The following is a 21,091-nucleotide window of genomic DNA, read 5'->3' on the forward strand; positions in this document are numbered from 1 at the left end:
CCCTTCTGCACGTGCTTTTGGGCTGTCAGAACCGGGAGACCCTCTGCATATGCGCAGAGATGAGCTCTCCTTCCACAGGCTGAAAAAGGCTTCCTGCAGGTGCCTTTGCCTACTTAGCTTACTCAGCATCCCCTTTCCACGTGCTCCCTGTACGGGAAGATGTCCTCTGCACGTGCTCAGGTCCACCGGCTTCAAAGTCATTCCCCCTTGGCTTGAGAAACGCTCTCTGCACATGCTCTTGGCTTGGGGAGAAATGCCTCCTCAATAATATTGTGCCGGATTTACATATAAGCTAAACAAGCTATATAGCTTAGGACCCCACTCTCTTGGGGACCTCCAAAAAATTTAAAGGAAAAACAACAACTGGATGCACATTTCCAAAATATAAGATAAAAAAAACCAATGAAATGAAATCATTTTAAATTAGAGCTTAATAATTATTTCACTATTAATATACTTCTTCTTAATTGTATTTCACTATTAATATACTTCTGCCCAATTGTATTTCAGTTTAACAATTGCTTTGATAAAATACTATTTTGTTATGTGCAAATGGCTTTAGATACCTATTAGGTGCATAAATTACCACATAACATATATTCAACACAAAAAACAGGGACAATTTGTTGTTGACAAAGGACAGCTGGACATATAAAGGGCCCCAATACCTTCAGTAGCTTAGGGCATCATCAAACCTAAATCCAGCCCTGAATAATAATAATAATAATAATAATAATAATAATAATAATAATAATAATAATAATAATAATAATAATAGTGTCCCGTCCATCTGACTGGGTTGCCCCAGGCACTCTGGGAAATAATAATAATAATAATAGGGCCCCGCCCAGCTAACACGACACATTATGCAGCTGTTTAGCTACGGTGTGGGGAGAAAGAACGCTCCCTGCCCTCTGCACATGCTCCAGAGACAGGCGAGAGGCGGCAGAAAACACCTGAAACCAAGAGGCGCAGGCGGGTGTGAGGAAAGGGCGTGGGAACTGCATTTCCCAGGAGGCTTTGCGCGCGGGGCAGGGACAGGGTCACGTGCTTTGAGCGACCGTTACAAACGACGGCTGGCCGCGTTCGAAATGCACGGCGCGGTCCTGCTCTGAAGGCACCGCAAGGCCCCCTGTTGTTCTCTCAGGGAAAACCGGTTCCGGGGTTTCTCCCTCCCCCCCCCCAAAAAACCCACACCCTCCGCCCCATTTTTCCCTCAGGCTCGGCGTCGAGCGGTTCGCACCCCCCCCCACCCCGCCGGCGAAGACGCGAGGAAAGCGGGACTCACTGCGCCCCATGGCCGCTCGCGGGGCCTTCGCTTTGCTTCGGCGGCGGCGGCCTTCACCTCACGGCCGACGCCGTCGCCATGGCAACCGAGCGCAGGAGGCGGGGCCTACCCGGCGGTTTATATTACGTTCGTCTTTCCTCGCGGCGGCTAAAGAGGTGAGGGCTTAGGGGGCGGGGAAATAGAACTCTCCTCGTACAATTCCGGCACCGAACCGGACGTCGCCGAGTGGCTTCTCTCGCTGGGGTTTTGACCACGCTTGTGTTCTAAGGATCCAGAGCTGATTCCCAGCAACACGAACCCACAGACAAAACGGCAGGGGCGGGGGGGGGTGCATTGTAAGCCAACGAAATGCCTAGCCGGCCCCGAGCTCGCTATCTGGACTTGGGGAGAGGGTTAAAAAGGGGGAGCAGTTCGGTTTTGTGCCGGAAGTGTAGGACAGCACTAGGTTGGGTTCGCACCCCTTTGGCGGGAAGAATCTCTTCCCTTTTGCGTCCCCAATTTACTGCCCCCGCGGCGGGAACAGCCCTCCCACGTTGCCGGTATTTCTGTGCCGGATGAATCTCAAAGCGGCTTTAAAAACAATGGATAACGCCAACATTATAGAGCAACACGAATGCGGCGTGGATCAAGCCACGAGCTCACCTGCGCTTCGCGAAATAAGCATTTTAATCTCGAAAATGGCTTCGCTTGGGTTGTAAGGCATGCTAAACAACGCCCCGCTGTGGCTTTAAAAGGGAAGTAGACGCCTGCTTCTTGGGAGAAAAGCAATGACAAACCTAGACAGCATCTTAAAAAGCAGAGACATCACCTTGCCAACAAAGGTCCGTACTGGTTTTCCCAGTAATATATGGAAGTGAGAGCTGGACCATAAAGAAGGTTGATCGCCGAAGAATTGATGCTTTTGAATTATGGAGCTGGAGGAGACTCTTGAGAGTCCCATGGACTGCAAAAAGATCAAACCTCTCCATTCTTAAGGAAACCAGCCCTGAGTGCTCACTGGAAGGACAGATCCTGAAGCTGAGGCTCCAAGACTTTGGCCACCTCATGAGAAGAGAAGATTCCCTGGAAAAGCCCCTGATGTTGGGAAAGATGGAGGGCACAAGGAGAAGGGGACGACAGAGGACGAGATGGTTGGACAGTGTTCTCGAAGGTACCAACATGAGTTTGACCAAACTGCGGGAGGCAGTGGAAGACTGGAAGGCCTGGCGTGCTCTGGTCCATGGGGTCACAAAGAGTCGGACACGACTAAACAACAAGTGTTGTTTGACAAATTTGTATACCACCCCTTCACCCAAAGATCTCAAGGAGGAATTTCACAGCATGAAAATGCAAAACAAAAACACGAAATGCGTAATTAAAAACAAGCCAGTAACACACATGCGCGCAATTAAAAGGACATAGGATGTTGATCAACAGAAGGCCTGGTTGAAGAGGAACATTTTCGCTGGGGCCTGAAGCTGTGCAAATTTATTTTATTTTTTTATTCAGTTTCTAGGTTGCTCTTCACCCATACATGGAACTCCTTGGACTTAATTAAACCTATGGAACTCACTGCCCATAGTCACAGCTTTAAAATGTTCCTGAGATTAGACTGATTCAGGGCCCTCGGGACTTTTATGGCTTATTGGCCATGGCAGCAGGTCCAGAAGCAGCATACCTCTATTAAGGGGCAGTTGTGGCAGAGAGGGAAGGGATTAGCGCTTTTGGGTTCACATGGAGGATACCTGCAGGAAAGACAACAAACTCAGCTGTAAAATTGCACCATCTGGTGGCTCAAGATGCACTTTATAGAGAATCGGTCTAACTTCTACAATGCTTTCTCTCTGTGTGTGTGTGTGTGTGTGTGTGAACAAAACAAAAAGTGCAAGCATAACACAAAGAAAACAAAGAACCGAAAATGTAAACCATAAAGCGTCACAGCCTGGAAACACTGAAAGTACAAAAATACAGTGCACTAGCATAGCTGTCAACTTTTCCCTTTTCTTGCGAGGAATCCTATTCAGAATAAGGAAATTTCCCTTTAAAAAAGGGAACAGTTAGTAGCTATGTGCACTAGTCATTAGCATCTGTCTGGCAGGGAACACTTCCTCATTGTCTTTTGCAGGGATACCTTCCTAGCGCTTACTCCCTGGGACTGCTTTTGGACTGGTGTTTGCCAAGGATCGAACCTGAGGGCTCAAAGGATGTGTTCTGCCTCTGAGCTATGGTCCCACTGCAGACGAGTAATAGGATAATGGAAGATGGGGAAAAGCAGATGGACAGGTAGATGGTTGCATATGCAACCTTTTTGCCTGCCACAATTTTGCACACCAAGTTGAATGTGTAGTGCTCTGTGTTGCCCCACAAACTTGGAACCAAGCAATTTCTTTCTTCCCAAATGCATACTTCAGATTTCAAAATAACGTGTATCCGCAACATAAAAATAATGATAATTGCACTAATGTGCATAAAAAACTTTATTGTAAAATATGTGTTAAAAAACAAGTACAGTGCAGGTTTCAGGATTAGGTGCCTTGATAAGTATCACTAAAATGTGGCGATTTGCTTTTATTGTAGTTTACAGTATTACAAGTAAGAAAGGTGCACAAATGATACAAAAATCCTGAACTTTTCTTGACCAAGAAATTTATAGTGCAGGGAATAGGAGTGGCACAGCTAGACTGAATGCAAGACATCATTTATTCTAATTTACTGAGTTATTTACAGCCTGCCTTTCCTCCAAGTAACTCAGAGTGGTGCTTTATCCTCACAGCCCTGTAAGGTAGGCATATTCTGAGAGAGACAATGGTACGTCTAGACCCTCCAGACCTGAGTGGGAAGTCTGAACTTGAGTTTCCCCATAGCCACTCCCAACCCAGTTTGGAAAACTGGATGCAGGTAATCAAACATGAACCTTTCATAAAATTAGTTTGGATGTATCCTGTCGTCTGATAAACTGGAAAAATAAGTGAACAAACAGACCCGCACTGGATTAAGGGAGGGCAGCAGTTTTCAAACTGTGTTGTATGGGTAAGCCTCTCTGGGTTCCCCAACAAGAACGACAGAAATAGTGGGCAAGCATTTCTTAAGGGTCATTTGCCTACCACTGACTGTCTTTCCCATGCAATGCACACATAGCTATAGGATGAGGCTAGTTTGCTAGCACTCCATCCTTTCTGGGATTAGCAGTTTAATCAGCAAAGAGGGTGCATATTGGCTCATGTGTTATAACTGCCAAGGTAAGTGAGATGAGCGCCGCACCCCATAGTTGCCTTTGACTGGACTTAACCGTCCAGCGGTCCTTTACCTTTACCTTAATTGCCAACCCAATGTCCTGTCCCAGCTTGGGTTTCCACCAGTTCCTAAATCATGAAAATCGTGAAATGCTCTCAGAATCCTCATTCCTCAAAATGCTTTTTCATCTGTGTCCCTGGTGTAGCTTGAAGGCACGTGGTTTAAAAAAACAAAACAAAACCATTGCAGATGTTCCTACAGGTAGCTAGGCAAGGATTCCAGAAGAATGTGGAAACAAATAAGATTCTGAAGGGAAAGGATGATTATTCTCCGTAGATCACATGAACTGACAGGTGGTCCCATGAAGGGACTAGTACAAAAGTGCCAGTGAACCTGAGAGAAGAAGGGGAAAGAATGACAAGTATTACACAGCTGAAAACCATCTAACATTCTCACATTTGTCAGTATTACTTAAGGCACAATCTTTTAGGCATGTTGATTCCTAGCCATGCAGCAGTCTGTAAGTTGATGGTAATAAGCATCTTGTTAAATTTGATTAGAGAAGTTTTATGTCTTGGTTAAGAAATTATTATGAAGTCCAAATTAGCAGTGAAATAGGTATGGAATAGCACTGCAAAATAAGTTCATAAACATATTCTAACTTTTGGTGTTTTATTAATAAATAAATTATAGATGGTTATGATGATTGCTTACTGGGCACAGCACACACTTGTTTTCAGAAGAATTAGGTACCTCAAGTCAGGACTCATGCAGACTTTTGTGCCACACTTTCCAGGTGTGGGTCTGCGCTTTAAAGCTCCATACCGAAGCAATGTGTTTGTTTATTGTCCAAGAGTTTTCCCTGAGAAAACCCACATTTTACTACTGAATGGCAAATGGCAGTCCATGGGGAAGCCCTTCACCATTTGCTCCAATTCAGCGGTAAAATGTGGGTTTTATTGGGGAAAGCGCCAGGACAAAAAGAAAACCGCTCAGGTACAAAGCTTTAAAGCCTGGCCCTGTGTCTAGAAACGTGGAGAAAAGGAAGTCTGGGTGAACCCTCAATCCCACAAATCACAGAATTGTAGAGTTAGAAGGGACCCCAAGGGTCATCTAGTCCAACCCCCTGCAATGTAGGAATCATCTGACATGTAGCAAGGATAAACATTTATTTTTTGCTTACAAATTAAAATGATGATCAACAGCAAGAAGCTCAGCAGAGTTGTAAACAGTCCTCCCAGAAAGAATCTGAAACAACAAGAATCAACGCAAGTCAACATCTTAAGCATTATTTATTTGTTTATATTCCGGTTAAATGCCCAGGCGGCTTCTTTCCTCCCCCCCTTTTTAATTTTTATTGGAATTTTATTTACAACATAACATAAACCCTCCCAATACACAAATCCACCCTCATTAAACGTGAACATAATATACGCTGAGCATAACATACAACAATACAAACAACCAAATAAAAGATTTCCTTTATCCTGTATCTGGCCTCCTAATTTACTTCTTATAAACTGTTTCCTTTATGAATAATTATTAAGATTTTTCTAATTATAACTTAAATATCCACAACGTATCCTGCAGACATTAATCGAAACAAGTCCAGGTATGTATTTTAGGGCACTGTTTTGTGAAGTATTCTCTGCATTTTCCCCATGTTTTTTGAAACTCTTGTCTAGTGTGATCTCTAATTGCCTCTGTTAATCTAGCCAGTTCAATATACTCTAACAGTTTATCTTGCCATTCCTTTTTTTTTGGCAGTTTCTTTTTTCCAGTTTTTAGCAATCCTTTCTGCTCCTGTGGCATAGAGGAATATTTTCTGATCTTCTCTTGCTATTCCTGTGTTCGTTATCCCTAGTAGAAAAGCTTCTGTATTTTTCATAAAGTTATACTTAAACTTTTTTTAAGCTCTTCATATACTGCGTTCCAGAAGCTTTGGATTTTTTCACAGGTCCACCAAACATGTATAAGTGTCCCCTCTGTTTTACCACACCTCCAGCACAGATTTGTTTTTGTCTTATACATTCTAGCTATTTTGGTAGGTGTTAAGTACCATCTATAAAACATCTTGATTAGGTTTCCCCTCAATACTTCACAGGCTGTAAATTTCCAATTCTTTCTCCATAGTTCTTCCCATGCTGTTAAGTTAATGGTTTTCCCAATATCTACAGCCCATTTGATCATTACCTCCTTGACCTGTTCGTCTTTGACCTACCACTCGAATAATGTATCATACATTTTTGGTATTACCTTGGTTTTGTTTTGTAATAACACTTTTACTAATTATGAAGGTTCGTTTGAGAAACCTTTTTTCTTATCTGTCCTGAACACTTCATGCAATTGATGGTATTGGATCCAACCCGTATTGCCCAGGCGGCTTCTAAGCAGTACAACATTGCTAAAATTCAAATTTAAGCTACAGTGCAATTAATTAGAATGGACTATAAATTAAAGTAAGATTGTATGGGGACTATTTGTTCATGAGGTAAGGAACTGCCCAAATTCAAATGAATTCTCCATATGCTTTTCTTGACATTCAAAACAGTTTTGACCTCAAACCCTATTTGGATGTGAGCCTGGGACCCTGCAAGCCTACCTTATTCACACCACCATTTACTTTGGTATTACACTAAGCCCACAATTTATGTGCATTTAACTTGTGTTCAGCTTTAATCACTTGGCAAAAAATAAATAAATAGAAAAATTAAAAAGGAGGAATGGGGGCAGGCGTCCAAGGAAAAAAGACTTTCTCAATCCTACCTGCTATTGCACACAATGTGTTTTGACTATACACAATTTTGCCCTTAGGTGTGATCCCCCAGAATGCATCTTTGCGTAAGATGTGGGCTTATTGTATATGACAACAATCCAATTTGAGATGCCCCCCAAAGGCTCGCACATTGTCAGAGGCAGAGATCTCCTACCCGAGAGATAGCAATTCCCTAGTGTGTTGTCCTTATATTAATAACTTTCAGAATCCAGGATGTCCCTATACATAAGGTAAAGTTTATGAAGTACTTACAGAATGAGGAGTCTCTGTTAAAGGAAACCACAGCTTCTCTACGGCTGAGTCCTTTCCCTACCCAGAGGCCTCTTCCAGTTTCATCCAGTTCACTTAAGTTTAAACCCACTTGTCAGAGCTGCTTGAAGATCCTAGCTCACAGAGGATCACGCTAGCCAGCGATCATTAAGTAAAAGTCTTTATTGAATTGCAGTTTCCATTCTCAGGCTGCTGCGCGCAACTCTACGTCTAGTAGCTAGATCGGCGAAGCTCCGTCTGAGTCTCCGCCCCTTGTGCACCAACTTAATATCCTAGCCCTGCTCCACCTTTTCCGCCTGACTGTCCTCCTCTGGGTCCCTCTACCCCCCGGGGTTTCTTCCTTCCTGGATTCTTCTGACGCTGACCCGGACCCTCCTGCCTCCTTGCGCCGGGCTTTAGGACCTGGTTCCCTTTCCGGGCTGCTTACTGCGCCGCCTTCCTCTGCATTTGAACTTGGCGCGCGCGCCCAACCTTCCACTTTCCTCTTAACCGTTTCTTCGCTCCCCGATGGAGGTGTGGCCACTCCTGACTCATGCCCTCCCTCCTGTGGTGAGCTGCCAGCGCTTGCCCCCTGGCTCCCTTCTTCTTCCCTGCTCCCTGGCGGTGACGCTGGTCCCGATTTCCAACTGCTCTCCCCTGAGTCCCCTCTGGCTCTATCTTCCTGGGGTGCCCCCCTAGACTCCCCCCTTGCCCTGGCCACTGGTGCTCCTTTCTGTGAATCCTCTGATTCACTGGAAAGACTAGGAGATCTCGGGTCGTCGTCATCACTCATCTTTTCTTCTGCCTCCTCCCCTTCGCTCTCTGTTTCCTCCCTTGGCCTTGCCTCTGCTCCTAAACCCCTGACATCCATCCCCCCCTCGAAGCCCCCCATTCCCCCCTCCCCTCCTTCCGGTGCTGGAGCTGGGTGCTGCTGTTGCAAAGGGACGAACGTCGGATATCGTTCGCTTCCCGTGGCGGGCCTCCATCTGAAGTCTCGCGGGTCTTCCTCCCTGCTCTCGTCGACGACGGTCACCTCCGCTTCCATCTCTGTGCCGCCGTGCTCGAAACCAGGGTCGTCCCCGAAAACGTCCATGTCCGTTTCTCCCTCACTTCCTCCTGGCGGCGTTGCTCGTCCTGGGCCTTCCAGCCACCTTCTGCGGAACTGCTCCTCTGGTCTATCGTCCCACCAATACGAGGGTTCTGATGCAGATCCCGAGGGTGACCCCTCCGGGGAACGGACGTCTTGTGTCGGGTCCTCTTCCGAGTCGAACCCCCGGAAAGTGCTGGCCGAAAGCGTGGGCGTGAAAAGCCAGTCGTCGAAAAAGTCTGCTGGCATAGGTCTATGTGGGAAGAGGGCATGAAACTCGTCTTTGAGCAGAGGTTCGTCCAAGGCGTAGCCCGGCACCCAGCTGTTCGCACTGGCCGGGGTGCCCTCCTTGGCGAGAAAGTATTCTACCCCCTCTTCCCCCCATCTGGAGTCCAAAATCTCCGTGACTTCGTTGATGCGCTCCTTCCGTGCCACTCCCGCGTGCCCTGTTCTGTCTCTGACCGGACTCGGCGCCGTTCCGGGTTCCTGGAACCTGTGCGGTGCCTTGTAGGGAGTGAGCACCGATCTGTGGAACACCGGATGCATTCTGGAACCCTCCGGAAGTGCCAGTCTGAAAGCTACCGGGTTGACCTGCTCTTCGACTTGGTAGGGCCCCAGTTGTTTATGCCCTAGTTTCTTCTTGGCCAACGACCTGGCCGGCACTGCGTGGGCTGCTAACCAGACCCAGTCTCCCACGTGGATCTCTTCGCCAACCCTTCTGTGTCTGTCCGCTTGTACCTTGTATGCGTGTTTGGCCAGCTCCAGGTGGCGCCTCAGCTGATCGTGGACTTCCTGCAGCTCCGACGCGAACGCATCTGCCGTCTGCGGCTCCCCCTCCCCCATTCTTTCCAGTCCCGGGAAGGTTCTGGGGTGCCTCCCGTTGTTGGCGAAGAACGGCGTGACCCCCGTGGACACGTGCTTCGTGTTGTTGTAGGCGAACTCGGCAAGCGGCAGGTAATCCACCCACGTCGCAGGCTGTTGATTCGCATAGCATCTCAGGTACTGCTGCATGATGGCATTGACCCGCTCCGCTTGCCCGTTGGTCTGCGGGTGTCTCGCCGACGCCAGATTGATCTTGACGTTTAGGAAGCCCATCAGCTTCTGCCAGAAATTCGAGATGAACTGCCGCCCGCGGTCGGAGAGAATAGACCGTGGCAGACCGTGAACCTTGAACACGTGGTCTATGAACAGTTTGGCGGTTTGCTCCGCCGTGGCCACCTTAGCACACGGAATGAAATGGGCCATCTTGGAAAACAGGTCCACCACCACCAGCACTGCCGTCTTGCCCCTCGAGCTGGGCAGATCTGTGACAAAGTCCAGAGCCACCCTTTCCCAAGGTTCGACCGGAGTTTGCAGCGGTTCCAACAGTCCGGCCGGCGGTCTGTGCACTGGTTTGGCCCTCTGGCAGGTGTCACACCTCGCCACGTAGTCTGCGACCTCCCCTCTCATTCCAGGCCACCAGAAATCCCTGGCTACTAATTCCACCGTCTTCTCCTTGCCAAAGTGCCCGGCCGTGGGCGCGTCGTGCAGCTGCTGCAGCACCTTGGCGCGAAGGTCGTCTCCCGGCACGTAGATGGCCCCTTTACGGATGAGCAATCCATCTCGTAGCTGGAAACCGTCGGCCACAGCCTTGCCCCTCTGCACCTTTGCCATCTTTGCTTGCGCGAAGGAGTCATCCTGCAACGCTCGTCGCACCGCCTCCAGGTCCACGGTGGCCGCGGCGCACGCCCATACTGTTGGTGTGAAGATGTGCATGGCTGCCGCTGGCGTTGCGTCCTCCAGATACTGTGGCTTACGGGAGAGGGCGTCCGCCATGATGTTAGTGTCCCCCGGGACATACTCTATGCGGAAGTCGAAGTTCGCAAAAAACTCAGCCCAGCGTATCTGCCTCTGGTTTAGGAACTGTGCCGTGCGCCAGTGCTCCAGATTCTTGTGGTCCGTGCAAACCTGCACCGTGTGCTTGGCGCCGATCAGGAAGTGCCTCCACGCTTTGAACGCTGCATGAATGGCCAGCAACTCCCTGTCCCAGATGGTGTAGTTCTGCTCGGACTTGCTGAGCTTCCTGGAGTAAAACGCTCCCGGTCGCCACACCCCCTGCTGGTCCTTTTGCAGCAGGACCGCCCCCACGGCTCTGTCCGAGGCGTCTGTCTCCACCCTCATCGGCCTGCTGGGGTTGACGTGAAGCAGCTGCTCTTCCGACGCGAAGAGACGCTTGAGTGCCTGAAAGGACTGCTCCGCCTCCTCTGTCCAAACGAACTTCTTTTTCTTGGAGCTAAGCGTGTCTGTGATGGCCGCTGTCTGCATAGCGAAGCCCTTGATAAACTTGCGATAGAAGTTCGCAAAGCCGACAAACCTTTGGACCTCTTTCCGGTTGCGTGGGCTCTTCCAGTCCAATACCGCTCGAACCTTGGCGCTGTCCATGGCGAGCCCCTTGTCAGACAACTTGTAGCCCAGAAAATCCACCTCCGTCACGTCGAATTGGCACTTCTCCAGCTTGGCGTAGAGCCTATGTTGCTTTAGTCTGGTCAGCACTTCCTTGACGTGCCTGTCATGCTCCTGCTGCGATTCCGAAAAGATCAGGATGTCATCTAAGAAACAGACGCACGTCTTGTAGAGAAGTCCCGCCAACACGTGATGCATGAAAGCTTGAAAAATGTGGGAGCCATTTTGCAGTCCAAAAGGCATAACTCTGTATTCGTAGGTACCCAGTGGCGTGAACATGGCCGTCTTCCACTCATCTCCCTCCCGCATGCGAATGAGGTTGTACGCCCCTCGCAGGTCTAATTTGGTGAACACTTTTCCCTTCCGCACCTTCGCCAGGAGGTCGTCGATTCGGGGCATGGGGAAGTCCGACGGCTTGGTCACACTGTTTAAAATGCGATAGTCCACGACCAGTCTTTTTTGGGGCGTGTCTCGCTTTTTAACAAAGAATACAGGACTGCCCCCCGCTGCCTTGGACTCTCGGATGAAACCGCGCTCCAAATTATGATCGATGAACTCTTTGAGTTCCTGCAGCTCGTCCTCCGACATGGAATACAGTTTCCCTTTAGGCAGCGCCGCCCCCGGCAGCAGGTCAATTTTGCAGTCATATGGTCTGTGAGGGGGTAGCCTGTCCGCCTCCTTCTCGCAGAAAACTTCCAAAAATTCTGCGTACTTGTGGGGAATCGCTTGCAGCGTGCCTAGCAGCAGCTGTGACTCCTCTTCCTCTCCTTCCTGCCGGTGCACGATGCAGTGTTCAGCACAAAAGGAAGAGCCGAAGACCAGCTGCCTCTGGTACCAAGCCAGCGTTGGGCTGTGCTTGTCCAGCCAACTCATTCCCAATACAATGGGCGTATCCGATAGTTGAGTGACATTGAAGCTGATGATTTCTTTGTGATTCCCAAGTCGCATCGCCATTGGCGGCGTCTGCTTCACCACTTGCCCCCCTAGCAACTCCCTGCCATCCACCGTGACAACCTGCAGGGGCAGTGTGGCCGGCAGCAACTGTATAGCGTGCTTGTCGACAAAGTCCTGCCCTATAAAGTCCGCGTTGCTGCCCGAGTCCACTGTGATGGGCACGTCCATGGTGATTCCATTGGGCAGCTGGAGAGATGCGGTGAGCCTCACCACTGGTTTGGGCGGGAGGGGGTTCACGGGCTGTAAAATCTCTGGGGACTGCGGCACTAACACGTCTGGCTGGGCCCCAGGGCCTCTTCCTCCAGCCAGACTGCTTCGTTTCCCTGCTGTGTTCCTCCTTGCTGCGTTGCTGCAGTCACCATTGCCGAGGCTGCAGTGAGCTTGTGGAGCCTCTGGGGACACTCTTTCGCCATATGCCCTGGCTCCTCACAGACGTAACACTTCCTGTTTCCTCTAGGAGGCTTCGCTTTCACTGCTGCCGGTGCTAGGGCTCTGGTTGCTGACTGAGCCCTTGCACCTCCAACCTCCATAGGTTCGGCTCCTCCTCCTGGCGGAGGCGTGGATTGCGCCCGCGCTGCTTCTCTGGGAAGGAAGGAGGGGCCCCTGGCTGGTTCGCGCCCTCCACGCCCTTCGTCCCTGCTCCACGGGCGTTCTTCCAGCCTCACCCCCACTGCCAGTGCCCTCTGAACGACCTCCTGGGTGGTTCGGGGTCTCTCCCCCCTCGCGATCTCATCTTTAATCGAGCTGTGCAACCCCTCCCAAAAGAGGTCTCTTACAGGGGCCGAATCTCTGTCCCATTCCAGGGCACTGACCAAGGCGAAAAAGCGGGCATGGTACTGCCTGACGCTGGCCCTCCCTTGTCTTAGCCCATGCACCTCCTTCCGGGCAAGATCCACGTCAATGCTTGATAAAAAACACCCATCCATCGCTTTAATAAAGGCATCTGCATTCTGGAGCGCCGGATCCTTATCTCTCCATAAATTGCGTAGCCATGCTTTAGCATCCCCATGCAAATGAGACATGATGAATCCCACTCTCTCTTGCTCATCTCTAAAGTCTTTATGCAGCAGTTGCAGTGCGCACAGTACGTCTGCTCTAAAGTTGGGATACTGTTGCAGGTTCCCATCGAACTGAGAGACCAGCCCGCCTGTTCGTCTCGCCAACCCAATTCCCTCCTGCCGGGGTGTCTGCTTTGTCAGCACGTCTAACCTGACCTGGAGATCCCTGCAGGCGGCAGCTGCCTCCTCCTCTCTCTTCCTGGATGCGAGAGCCTCGGCATTCAGTTGTGCCACTGCTTTTCTGAGTTCCTCTATCTGCTGCTCAGCCGTCATGTCGTCTGCCGTTCGTGAGCTCGCTAGTGGGCACCTGCTTCTCTCCCCTCCTCGAGGTTGTAGATGCCCACAATTGAGTGGGACGGAGCTTACTGTCAGAGCTGCTTGAAGATCCTAGCTCACAGAGGATCACGCTAGCCAGCGATCATTAAGTAAAAGTCTTTATTGAATTGCAGTTTCCATTCTCAGGCTGCTGCGCGCAACTCTACGTCTAGTAGCTAGATCGGCGAAGCTCCGTCTGAGTCTCCGCCCCTTGTGCACCAACTTAATATCCTAGCCCTGCTCCACCTTTTCCGCCTGACTGTCCTCCTCTGGGTCCCTCTACCCCCCGGGGTTTCTTCCTTCCTGGATTCTTCTGACGCTGACCCGGACCCTCCTGCCTCCTTGCGCCGGGCTTTAGGACCTGGTTCCCTTTCCGGGCTGCTTACTGCGCCGCCTTCCTCTGCATTTGAACTTGGCGCGCGCGCCCAACCTTCCACTTTCCTCTTAACCGTTTCTTCGCTCCCCGATGGAGGTGTGGCCACTCCTGACTCATGCCCTCCCTCCTGTGGTGAGCTGCCAGCGCTTGCCCCCTGGCTCCCTTCTTCTTCCCTGCTCCCTGGCGGTGACGCTGGTCCCGATTTCCAACTGCTCTCCCCTGAGTCCCCTCTGGCTCTATCTTCCTGGGGTGCCCCCCTAGACTCCCCCCTTGCCCTGGCCACTGGTGCTCCTTTCTGTGAATCCTCTGATTCACTGGAAAGACTAGGAGATCTCGGGTCGTCGTCATCACTCATCTTTTCTTCTGCCTCCTCCCCTTCGCTCTCTGTTTCCTCCCTTGGCCTTGCCTCTGCTCCTAAACCCCTGACACCACTCAAAAAGATCGTGTCCTCCCACTATATTCCCACCACAGACCTCTCCAGTGTGGTGTAGTGGTTAGGAGCGGTAGACTTGTAATCTGGGGAACCGGGTTCGCATCTCCGCTCCTCCACATGCAGCTGCTGGATGACCTTGGGCTAGTCACACTTCTCTGAAGTGTCTGAGACCCACTCACCTCATAGAATATTAATAAAACAGGATGGATCAAAAGGCTCAAAGCAGGAAAAGATCAAATAGTCAATAATCAATGCAAATATAATTAATTCATTTCCCTTCTATGTCAAATCATCTTAATATTAAATCAGGCAGGGAGATATGTAGAGCAATGACAGCTATGTGTTTCATTCATCCTCCAGCCATGAACTCAAGAGCCTGTCAACAAGGTCAGGCTAAGCTGGTGGCTTTTCACATCAGGAGCCAAGATAACAACCAGCTTGGCATTCTCCAAATCTCTCCCAGAAATTCACCTGGGTCACTAGTTTGTAAGTGGGCATCAAAATGGCTCTCCTTGGAGATCAGTCTTCTGTTAAATGGCTGAATAGGAAGTGGGTGGTCCTCTGGGATATGCAACTCATTAGTATTTGATCTTTTTAAAAAAGCTCAACCTAAACTAGAACAACACACTATACAGGTAGTATCATTTAACAAATTGATTTTGAAGTCTGCCTGAATTTTCCGTGCAACAGAACCTAGAGACTGCTGCTAGTCCAAAGGACCCTTGAGCTCCCATATCTGGTCACATGATTTTCCGAAGGACAGTTTATATAGCTTCTTTGAAAAACTCTTTGAATGCATTATAGATGAAAGTGCTGCTATATATAAAAAGACATTCAGATTTACCTTACGCAGAGAGAAATGATCAAACACATGAAGAGCACGATAACTGGGCAGAGGTCCTGCCTTACTGTAAAAGGCTCTATTTAGAACACATACAGAGAGAGAGAGAAAGAAAAACAGTTATTGCAAGAATGTTACCTTCCCGATAACAGGAAGCCACAGGCCAGGTTATTTGTCCACCCAGTGCTGTCTGCTCTGACTGGTAGCAGCCTTCTAGGGTCTTGGGCAAGAGGTGTTTCTTATCTCATGATGCCTGTCCCTTTTGCCTGGAGATGCTGGAGACTGAACCTAGGAGCTTCTGCATCCAAAACTCTGGTTCCTGCATTGCATGGGGTTGGACTAGGTAACCGTCTGGATCCCTCTCAACTCTACAGTCTTAGGATTCTATGAAAATGTGCTCTGCCATTGAGCCATGGTCTCTTCCACCCCTTAATGTCATTTTTCCACAAGGAGTTTTCATTATATCTTCCCCTGGGCTTTAACTGTAGCATGGGCCCCTGAAAAAGACTGCAGAGCACAGGCTGTTGGTGAGATGATTTGTAGAATGAAAGAAGAGACTTTTGGCCACCTCAAAAGTAAGGTAAAGGTAAAGGGACCCCTGCCCATTAGGTCCAGTCATGGCCGACTCTGGGGTTGCGGCGCTCATCTCGCTTTATAGGCCGAGGGAGCCGGCGTACAGCTTCCGGTCATGTGGCCAGCATGACCAAGCAGCCTCTGGCAAACTAAAGCAGCGCATGGAAACGCCGTTTACCTTGCTGCCGGAGCGGTACCTATTTATCTACTTGCACTTTGACGTGCTTTCAAACTGCTAGGTTGGCAGGAGCAGGGACGGAGCAACGGGAGCTCACCCCATCGCGGGGATTCGAACCGCCGACCTTCTGATCAGCAAGTCCTAGGCCCTGTGGTTTAACCCACAGCGCCACCCGCATCCCCAAAAGTAAGGTAAGGCCAGCTAAAACTCTGCACCTCGCCTGTGAGCATTTCCCCTAAATGTTATACCCCCTTTGGTGATGTTTAAATGGTCCTTTTCTCTCGTTAATCGATGTAGAAGGATTGGAAAGAATGAAGGAGAAATTTCCAGTGCTGTGCTAGCTTTAATCCAGAAGACCTGTTCCCGACTAGATCACACCTTGACCAGCACAAAACACCTAGTACAGCCAAGGCCTCGGTAAAGAATGACTGATAGGGAATGAACAGTGCACCAAAACATTTGTATAAATGAGGTTACATATTGCAGAGCTCTGAGGCATTCCTGGAGCCATAATAACATAAGTGGAGAATTAGGCCATAATTAAGCTGATTTAATCCTCCTGATTTTGTTTTAAGCCCACCAAATACGACATGACAGATGTTACAGAATGTATTCAAAGTATTCATCTTAGCTCCTCTTATTATGTTCTTGGGCCTTTCTTTAATTAAAGAGCATCTTCCTAGCAACTTCTGCTTGTTTTCTTTCTTTCTAATGATCACAAGTGGGGCTGTGGATTTATTTCCCTTCTATCCTGCTCTTCCTCACAACAGAACATAGTGTGGCTGACAACCTTCATAAAAACCACAAATAAAAAACGGTTAAAATCCCAGTTCTAAAACCACAAGCACAAAATACACTGTGATGGTCAGCAATAAGCGGCAGATAACAAGATGTCAAGTATGTACCAAATGTCTGCAAGAATGAGCCCAACATACGAGACAACCAGATTTCCACTGAGAGTTCCACAGCTGAGGTGCCACCACTGAGAAGGTTCTGTTTCATGTGGCAACCCCACGAGCTGCAATCATCAAAGGCACGACAGGCAGAACCTCCCATGCCAATCTTAAAACCCAGGATAGTTTGTACAAGGAAAGGCATATCATAAAAAGATAGCTTTATAACACAGAGAAGGGTTTAACTCACTTGAACAGTCCAAAGATTTTTCATAGAAGTACTCTTCTTCTGCTGGGGGAAAGATACAAGTAGGTGAATAATGCTGCTCTTTTCTTGGTTTTGTCCAAGTTGCATCTTTCGAAGAAGAGGGCTTCTTTTGTACCAGACTGTGTCTCTCTGCCCTTTGGGCTTTGCAGTTGAAAGCAGCATCAATGGTACCTGTAAAAAAACCCATTGAAAAACATATATCGTAAGCCCAGATGTTCTGCGCCATGTCACAGGTCTTCCTTTAAGTACAATACCTATTAGAATAGCTGCTAGCTTTCATGACCAAAGTCAATGCTCACCAGTGTCATAATATTCATTGGCGTCCCCCTTCATGTCTCCATCAAACCAAGCATCCTCTACGTGAGGTAAGTCAATAGTGGTGCTCTTCAACCATGAATTAGAGGCTCCAATACTGAACAAACTAGCAAGGGATCGGCGGATTCTCTTTCTTCTCCGAAATATTCTGGCACGAAAAAATAAAACCAGAACATTAGTACAAAACTGATCATCTACAAATGCCTATGAAACACTTAACCCATTAAGTTCTCATCTGTAACAGAAACAAAGTACTTAACTTGCATATAATTAAGTTTTACGCATATTCTTCTGCTACTCTCATCTTTCTTTCTTTCTTTACTGTTTCTTCCCTGTTTTCAATTCTGTATCCAGGGCAGCTGCCTACCAGATCCACCTGGTACGCAGGCTGAGACCCTACCTTCCTGCGGACTGTCTTGCCAGAGTGGTGCATGCTCTAGTTATCTCTCGCTTGGACTACTGCAATGCGCTCTATGTGGGGCTACCTTTGAAGGTGACCCAGAAACTACAACTAATCCAGAATGCAGCTGCTAGACTGGTGACTGGGAACGGCCGCCGGGACCATATAACACCGGTCTGAAAGACTTACATTGGCTCCCAGTACGTTTCTGAGCACAATTCAAAGTGCTGGTGCTGACCTTTAAAGCCCTAAACATCCACGGCCCAGTATAACTGAAGGAGCGTCTCCACCCCCATCGTTCTGCCTGGACACTGAGGTCCAGCGCCGAGGGCCTTCTGGCTGTTTCCTCACTGTGAGAAGCAAAGCTACAGGGAACCAGGCAGAGGGCCTTCTCGTCAGTGGCCCCCGCCCTGTGGAACGCCCTCTCATCAGATGTCAAAGATATAAACAACTGCCTGACATTTAGAAGACATTTGAAGGCCGCCCTGTTTAGGGACGATTTTAATGTGTGACATTTTAATGTATTTTCAACCTTTGTTGGAATCCGCCCAGAGTGGCTGAGGAAACCCAGCCAGATGGGCGGGGTACAAATAATAAATTTATTATTATTATTACTACTACTACTACTACTACTACTACTACTACTACTATTACTATTACTATTATTATTGCTCCCTGCCAGAATTTAGGTTGTAAGCTCCTTGGCAGAGAGGTCTCTATTGTTAATGGCTTTTGCAAAGCACTGTCCTACTGATGGTGAATTATCATTGTTATCAACAGCAACATGATTGAGAGCAGAGAACCAAGATTTATCTCTTGGGAATCTGTAACATGGATGGAGAACCTCAAATGTGATGGCTAAATGCAGCCCTCCAGTTTTCTCTTTGTTGCCCACTTCTCTTCAGCCCAAACCCCTGTTCTGGGTCTTCAAGTGTTTTGCCGGTATTGAATTGTGACTGAGTTGTGATTGTATCTCTTTCTTGCCTGGATCCAAGCTGAGACCTCTGACTTTTGTGTGCCTGGAATGTAGCTTGTTGTACAATGGTAAAAGTCACACACTCTTGCCCTGGGCCCCACTCAATTGTCCCTCTGGCCTCTTCCGCCACTGGCATGTGATCCCTAGACAGCTAATTATGAGTGAAAGTTGCACAGGATGAAAAAGGTTCTCCACTCCTAATCTGCACTTTTGTAGAGAATATAGATTCTCAACAAGCTACCAGAGGTAGCAAACCATAACATTGAACTCATAGGCTGGTTTATATAGTAGTTAATTCCTTTGAGAAGGCCTCCTATAAGGAAGGAGATGGTGCGTGAAAATAACTGAACAGGACTCAGTAACATTGGTCTTGCAGAATGTGTGGAAGGCACTTACTTCTCCAATAGAACTTATACACGAGGTCACATTTACCTAACTAATTTCTCTTTATAGGTAACACTTGTTTGGGATAGACTCAGCGTGACGTTGCCGTCTTCATCGGACAGAAAACTGTCCTCTGTGAGTAAGTAGTAGCCGTTAGTAAGAAGCCGAGGGCTCCGGCGACAAGCCAAGACACAGCCTGTGCAGGGGTTGGTGGAACAACATTCGTAGGAGGTCTCGTGGTCCAGAAAAGCATCTGTGCATCTATGACAATAATAGCAAAAATCCTGTTACTCAGACATCTGGCAGAAGACCACAAGACAGCAAGTTCCCAAGTGGGTAGTTCTGTTGGTCTGTTGCTGTTAGTGCAACAAGAAGCCTTGTGGAACATTTACGACGGACAGATTTATAGTTACTTATTTATACAGAAAATATATAAACATTTAGCAACATCTGGAGGGTCACAGGTTCCTCTGATATGGAGAGTTCTGAGCCGGATGGACCAGTGACCTTGCTTTTATCTGGTATCTATCCTAAGGCATGTATAATCACATTCCAACATACACATGATATTTCCAAGGGGTTATAATGCCTAGGGCAAACGAAATTACCCTACATGCTTTTCCAAAATTTAGCAAAATAGTTATGGGTTCAAAATGTACTAGAATGCACGACAACAGGCATTTTTGGATAAAATATATCAAAAAATGAGACAACCATGCTAAAAATATGAGTGTGGATTTTCATGTAGGTTTTAAAAAATGGTGTATTAATGTAGAAACAGGATAGAAGGAATAAACACATGCCAAATTGACACAGGCTAGACGTGGAGCTACCCATTCATCCCTGCTTCCTTGAGCAATCAAGTGGCTCTAACTTGTTCTACATTGTCCAACCCACCTAGAAATACCCCACCCCCATAGCATCTATTATTATTTATTTTAAATGTTTCTGACACGCTCTTTCATTTCAAGCGACAATTCTGAAGTAGGTAGCAATAAGACACACATAACATAAAAGATAACAGCATAAAACTAGGCAAGTAAATCACAGCCACAAAAAGCATTCCACCTGGCATCCTACCACATCCAAGACTTGGGTGAATTCCCAGGTCTTTACGTGGTGCTAGGTAGATCTTAAAAAGCAGAGATATCACCTTGCCGACAAAGGTCTGTATAGTTAAATCTATGCTTTTTCCAGTAGTGATGTATGGATGAGAGTTGGACCATAAAGAAGGCTGATCGCCAAAGAATTGATGCTTTTGAATTATGGTGCTGGAGGAGACTCTTGAGAGTCCCATGGACTGCAAGAAGATCAAACCTATCCATTCTTAAGGAAATCAGCCCTGAGTGCTCACTGCTCATCTGTCCTTCACAGGAAGGACAGATCCTGAAGCTGAGGCTCCAATACTTTGGCCACCTCATGAGAAGAGAAGACTCCCTGGAAAAGACCCTGATGCTGGGAAAGATTGAGGGCACAAGGAGAAGGGGACGACAGAGGATGAGACGGTTGGATAGTGTTCTCGAAGCTACCAGCATGAGTTTGACCAAACTGCGGGAGGCAGTGAAAGACAGGAGTGCCTGGTGTGCTCTGGTCCATGGGGTCACGAAGAGTCGGACATGACTAAACAACTAAACAACAACAGGTGGATTTTTGTGGGAGGAAGTTGCAAAGCTCAGGCTCCACTACTGCAAAAGACAGCTTTTTTGCCATGTAGTATATGTTACCCATGCACAGCGCTGGCATATGCACGAGTGAAACATTACTTTTCCTAATGCATACATTTAAACATTACATCCCATCATAAGAAATGGCTTTTTGGTAGCAGCCATGAGCAGGAGAATGCGACATTTGATCTGGCCCAGGGAAAATAAGGAGGGGAAACATGTGGATTTAGGGTACCATCTCTAGTACTGTTTTAGACTGGTGATATAAAAATGTTTAAGTAACCTTGGTGTGATGAGTTCTGGTGCCACCTTCTTCCTGGGCTCCTCTTCAAGCAGTGGATAACCTGCTAAAGCAGAGAGCAGATAAGCAGAGTGGTCAGTTGTGATTTGTTCCTCAGGGACAAGATG

At 48.0% G+C, this 21,091-nt stretch overlaps 2 protein-coding genes and 1 long non-coding RNA gene across 11 annotated transcripts in view; 1 reads left to right on the forward strand and 2 right to left on the reverse strand.

The window, feature by feature from the left end:
- The window catches only part of DNAAF11 (dynein axonemal assembly factor 11), a 40,385-nt gene extending 38,379 nt beyond the window's left edge, over positions 1-2,006 (reverse strand). For 3 of the 4 annotated variants that reach the window (XM_081204804.1, XM_081204807.1, XM_081204806.1), the window contains exon 1: positions 1,931-2,006. In XM_081204804.1, the coding sequence (XP_081060930.1) occupies positions 1,931-1,991 (61 nt within the window). In that variant the 5' untranslated portion in view covers positions 1,992-2,006. Of the gene's footprint in view, positions 1-1,288; positions 1,434-1,930 lie in introns of those variants that run through there. The other variant, XM_081204805.1, reaches the window with a different exon arrangement.
- Positions 1,366-16,469, forward strand: LOC308593142. Of its 2 annotated transcripts, XR_014010776.1 has the most exons (3): positions 1,366-1,443; positions 15,845-15,974; positions 16,081-16,469. It is a non-coding gene; the product is annotated as an uncharacterized lncRNA (long non-coding RNA). The 2 variants fall into 2 exon arrangements; XR_014010777.1 differs by lacking the exon at positions 1,366-1,443 and having other exon boundaries at positions 15,124-15,974.
- The window catches only part of TMEM71 (transmembrane protein 71), a 33,808-nt gene continuing 16,443 nt past the window's right edge, over positions 3,727-21,091 (reverse strand). The window contains exons 2-8 of one of the 5 annotated variants that reach the window (XM_081205147.1): positions 20,967-21,027; positions 19,068-19,280; positions 17,244-17,407; positions 16,927-17,115; positions 15,036-15,111; positions 5,685-5,749; positions 3,727-4,894 (exon numbers count right to left, since the gene is read on the reverse strand). In XM_081205147.1, coding sequence (XP_081061273.1) covers positions 4,872-4,894; positions 5,685-5,749; positions 15,036-15,111; positions 16,927-17,115; positions 17,244-17,407; positions 19,068-19,280; positions 20,967-21,027 — 791 coding nt within the window. In that variant the 3' untranslated portion in view covers positions 3,727-4,871. Of the gene's footprint in view, positions 4,895-5,684; positions 5,750-15,035; positions 15,112-16,106; positions 16,574-16,926; positions 17,116-17,243; positions 17,408-19,067; positions 19,281-20,966; positions 21,031-21,091 lie in introns of those variants that run through there. The other 4 variants (XM_081205146.1, XM_081205150.1, XM_081205149.1 and 1 more) reach the window with 4 other exon arrangements.

Source organism: Podarcis bocagei (genome assembly GCF_964188305.1).
Source record: "Podarcis bocagei genome assembly, chromosome: 8".
Taxonomy (NCBI): Eukaryota; Metazoa; Chordata; class Lepidosauria; order Squamata; family Lacertidae; genus Podarcis; species Podarcis bocagei.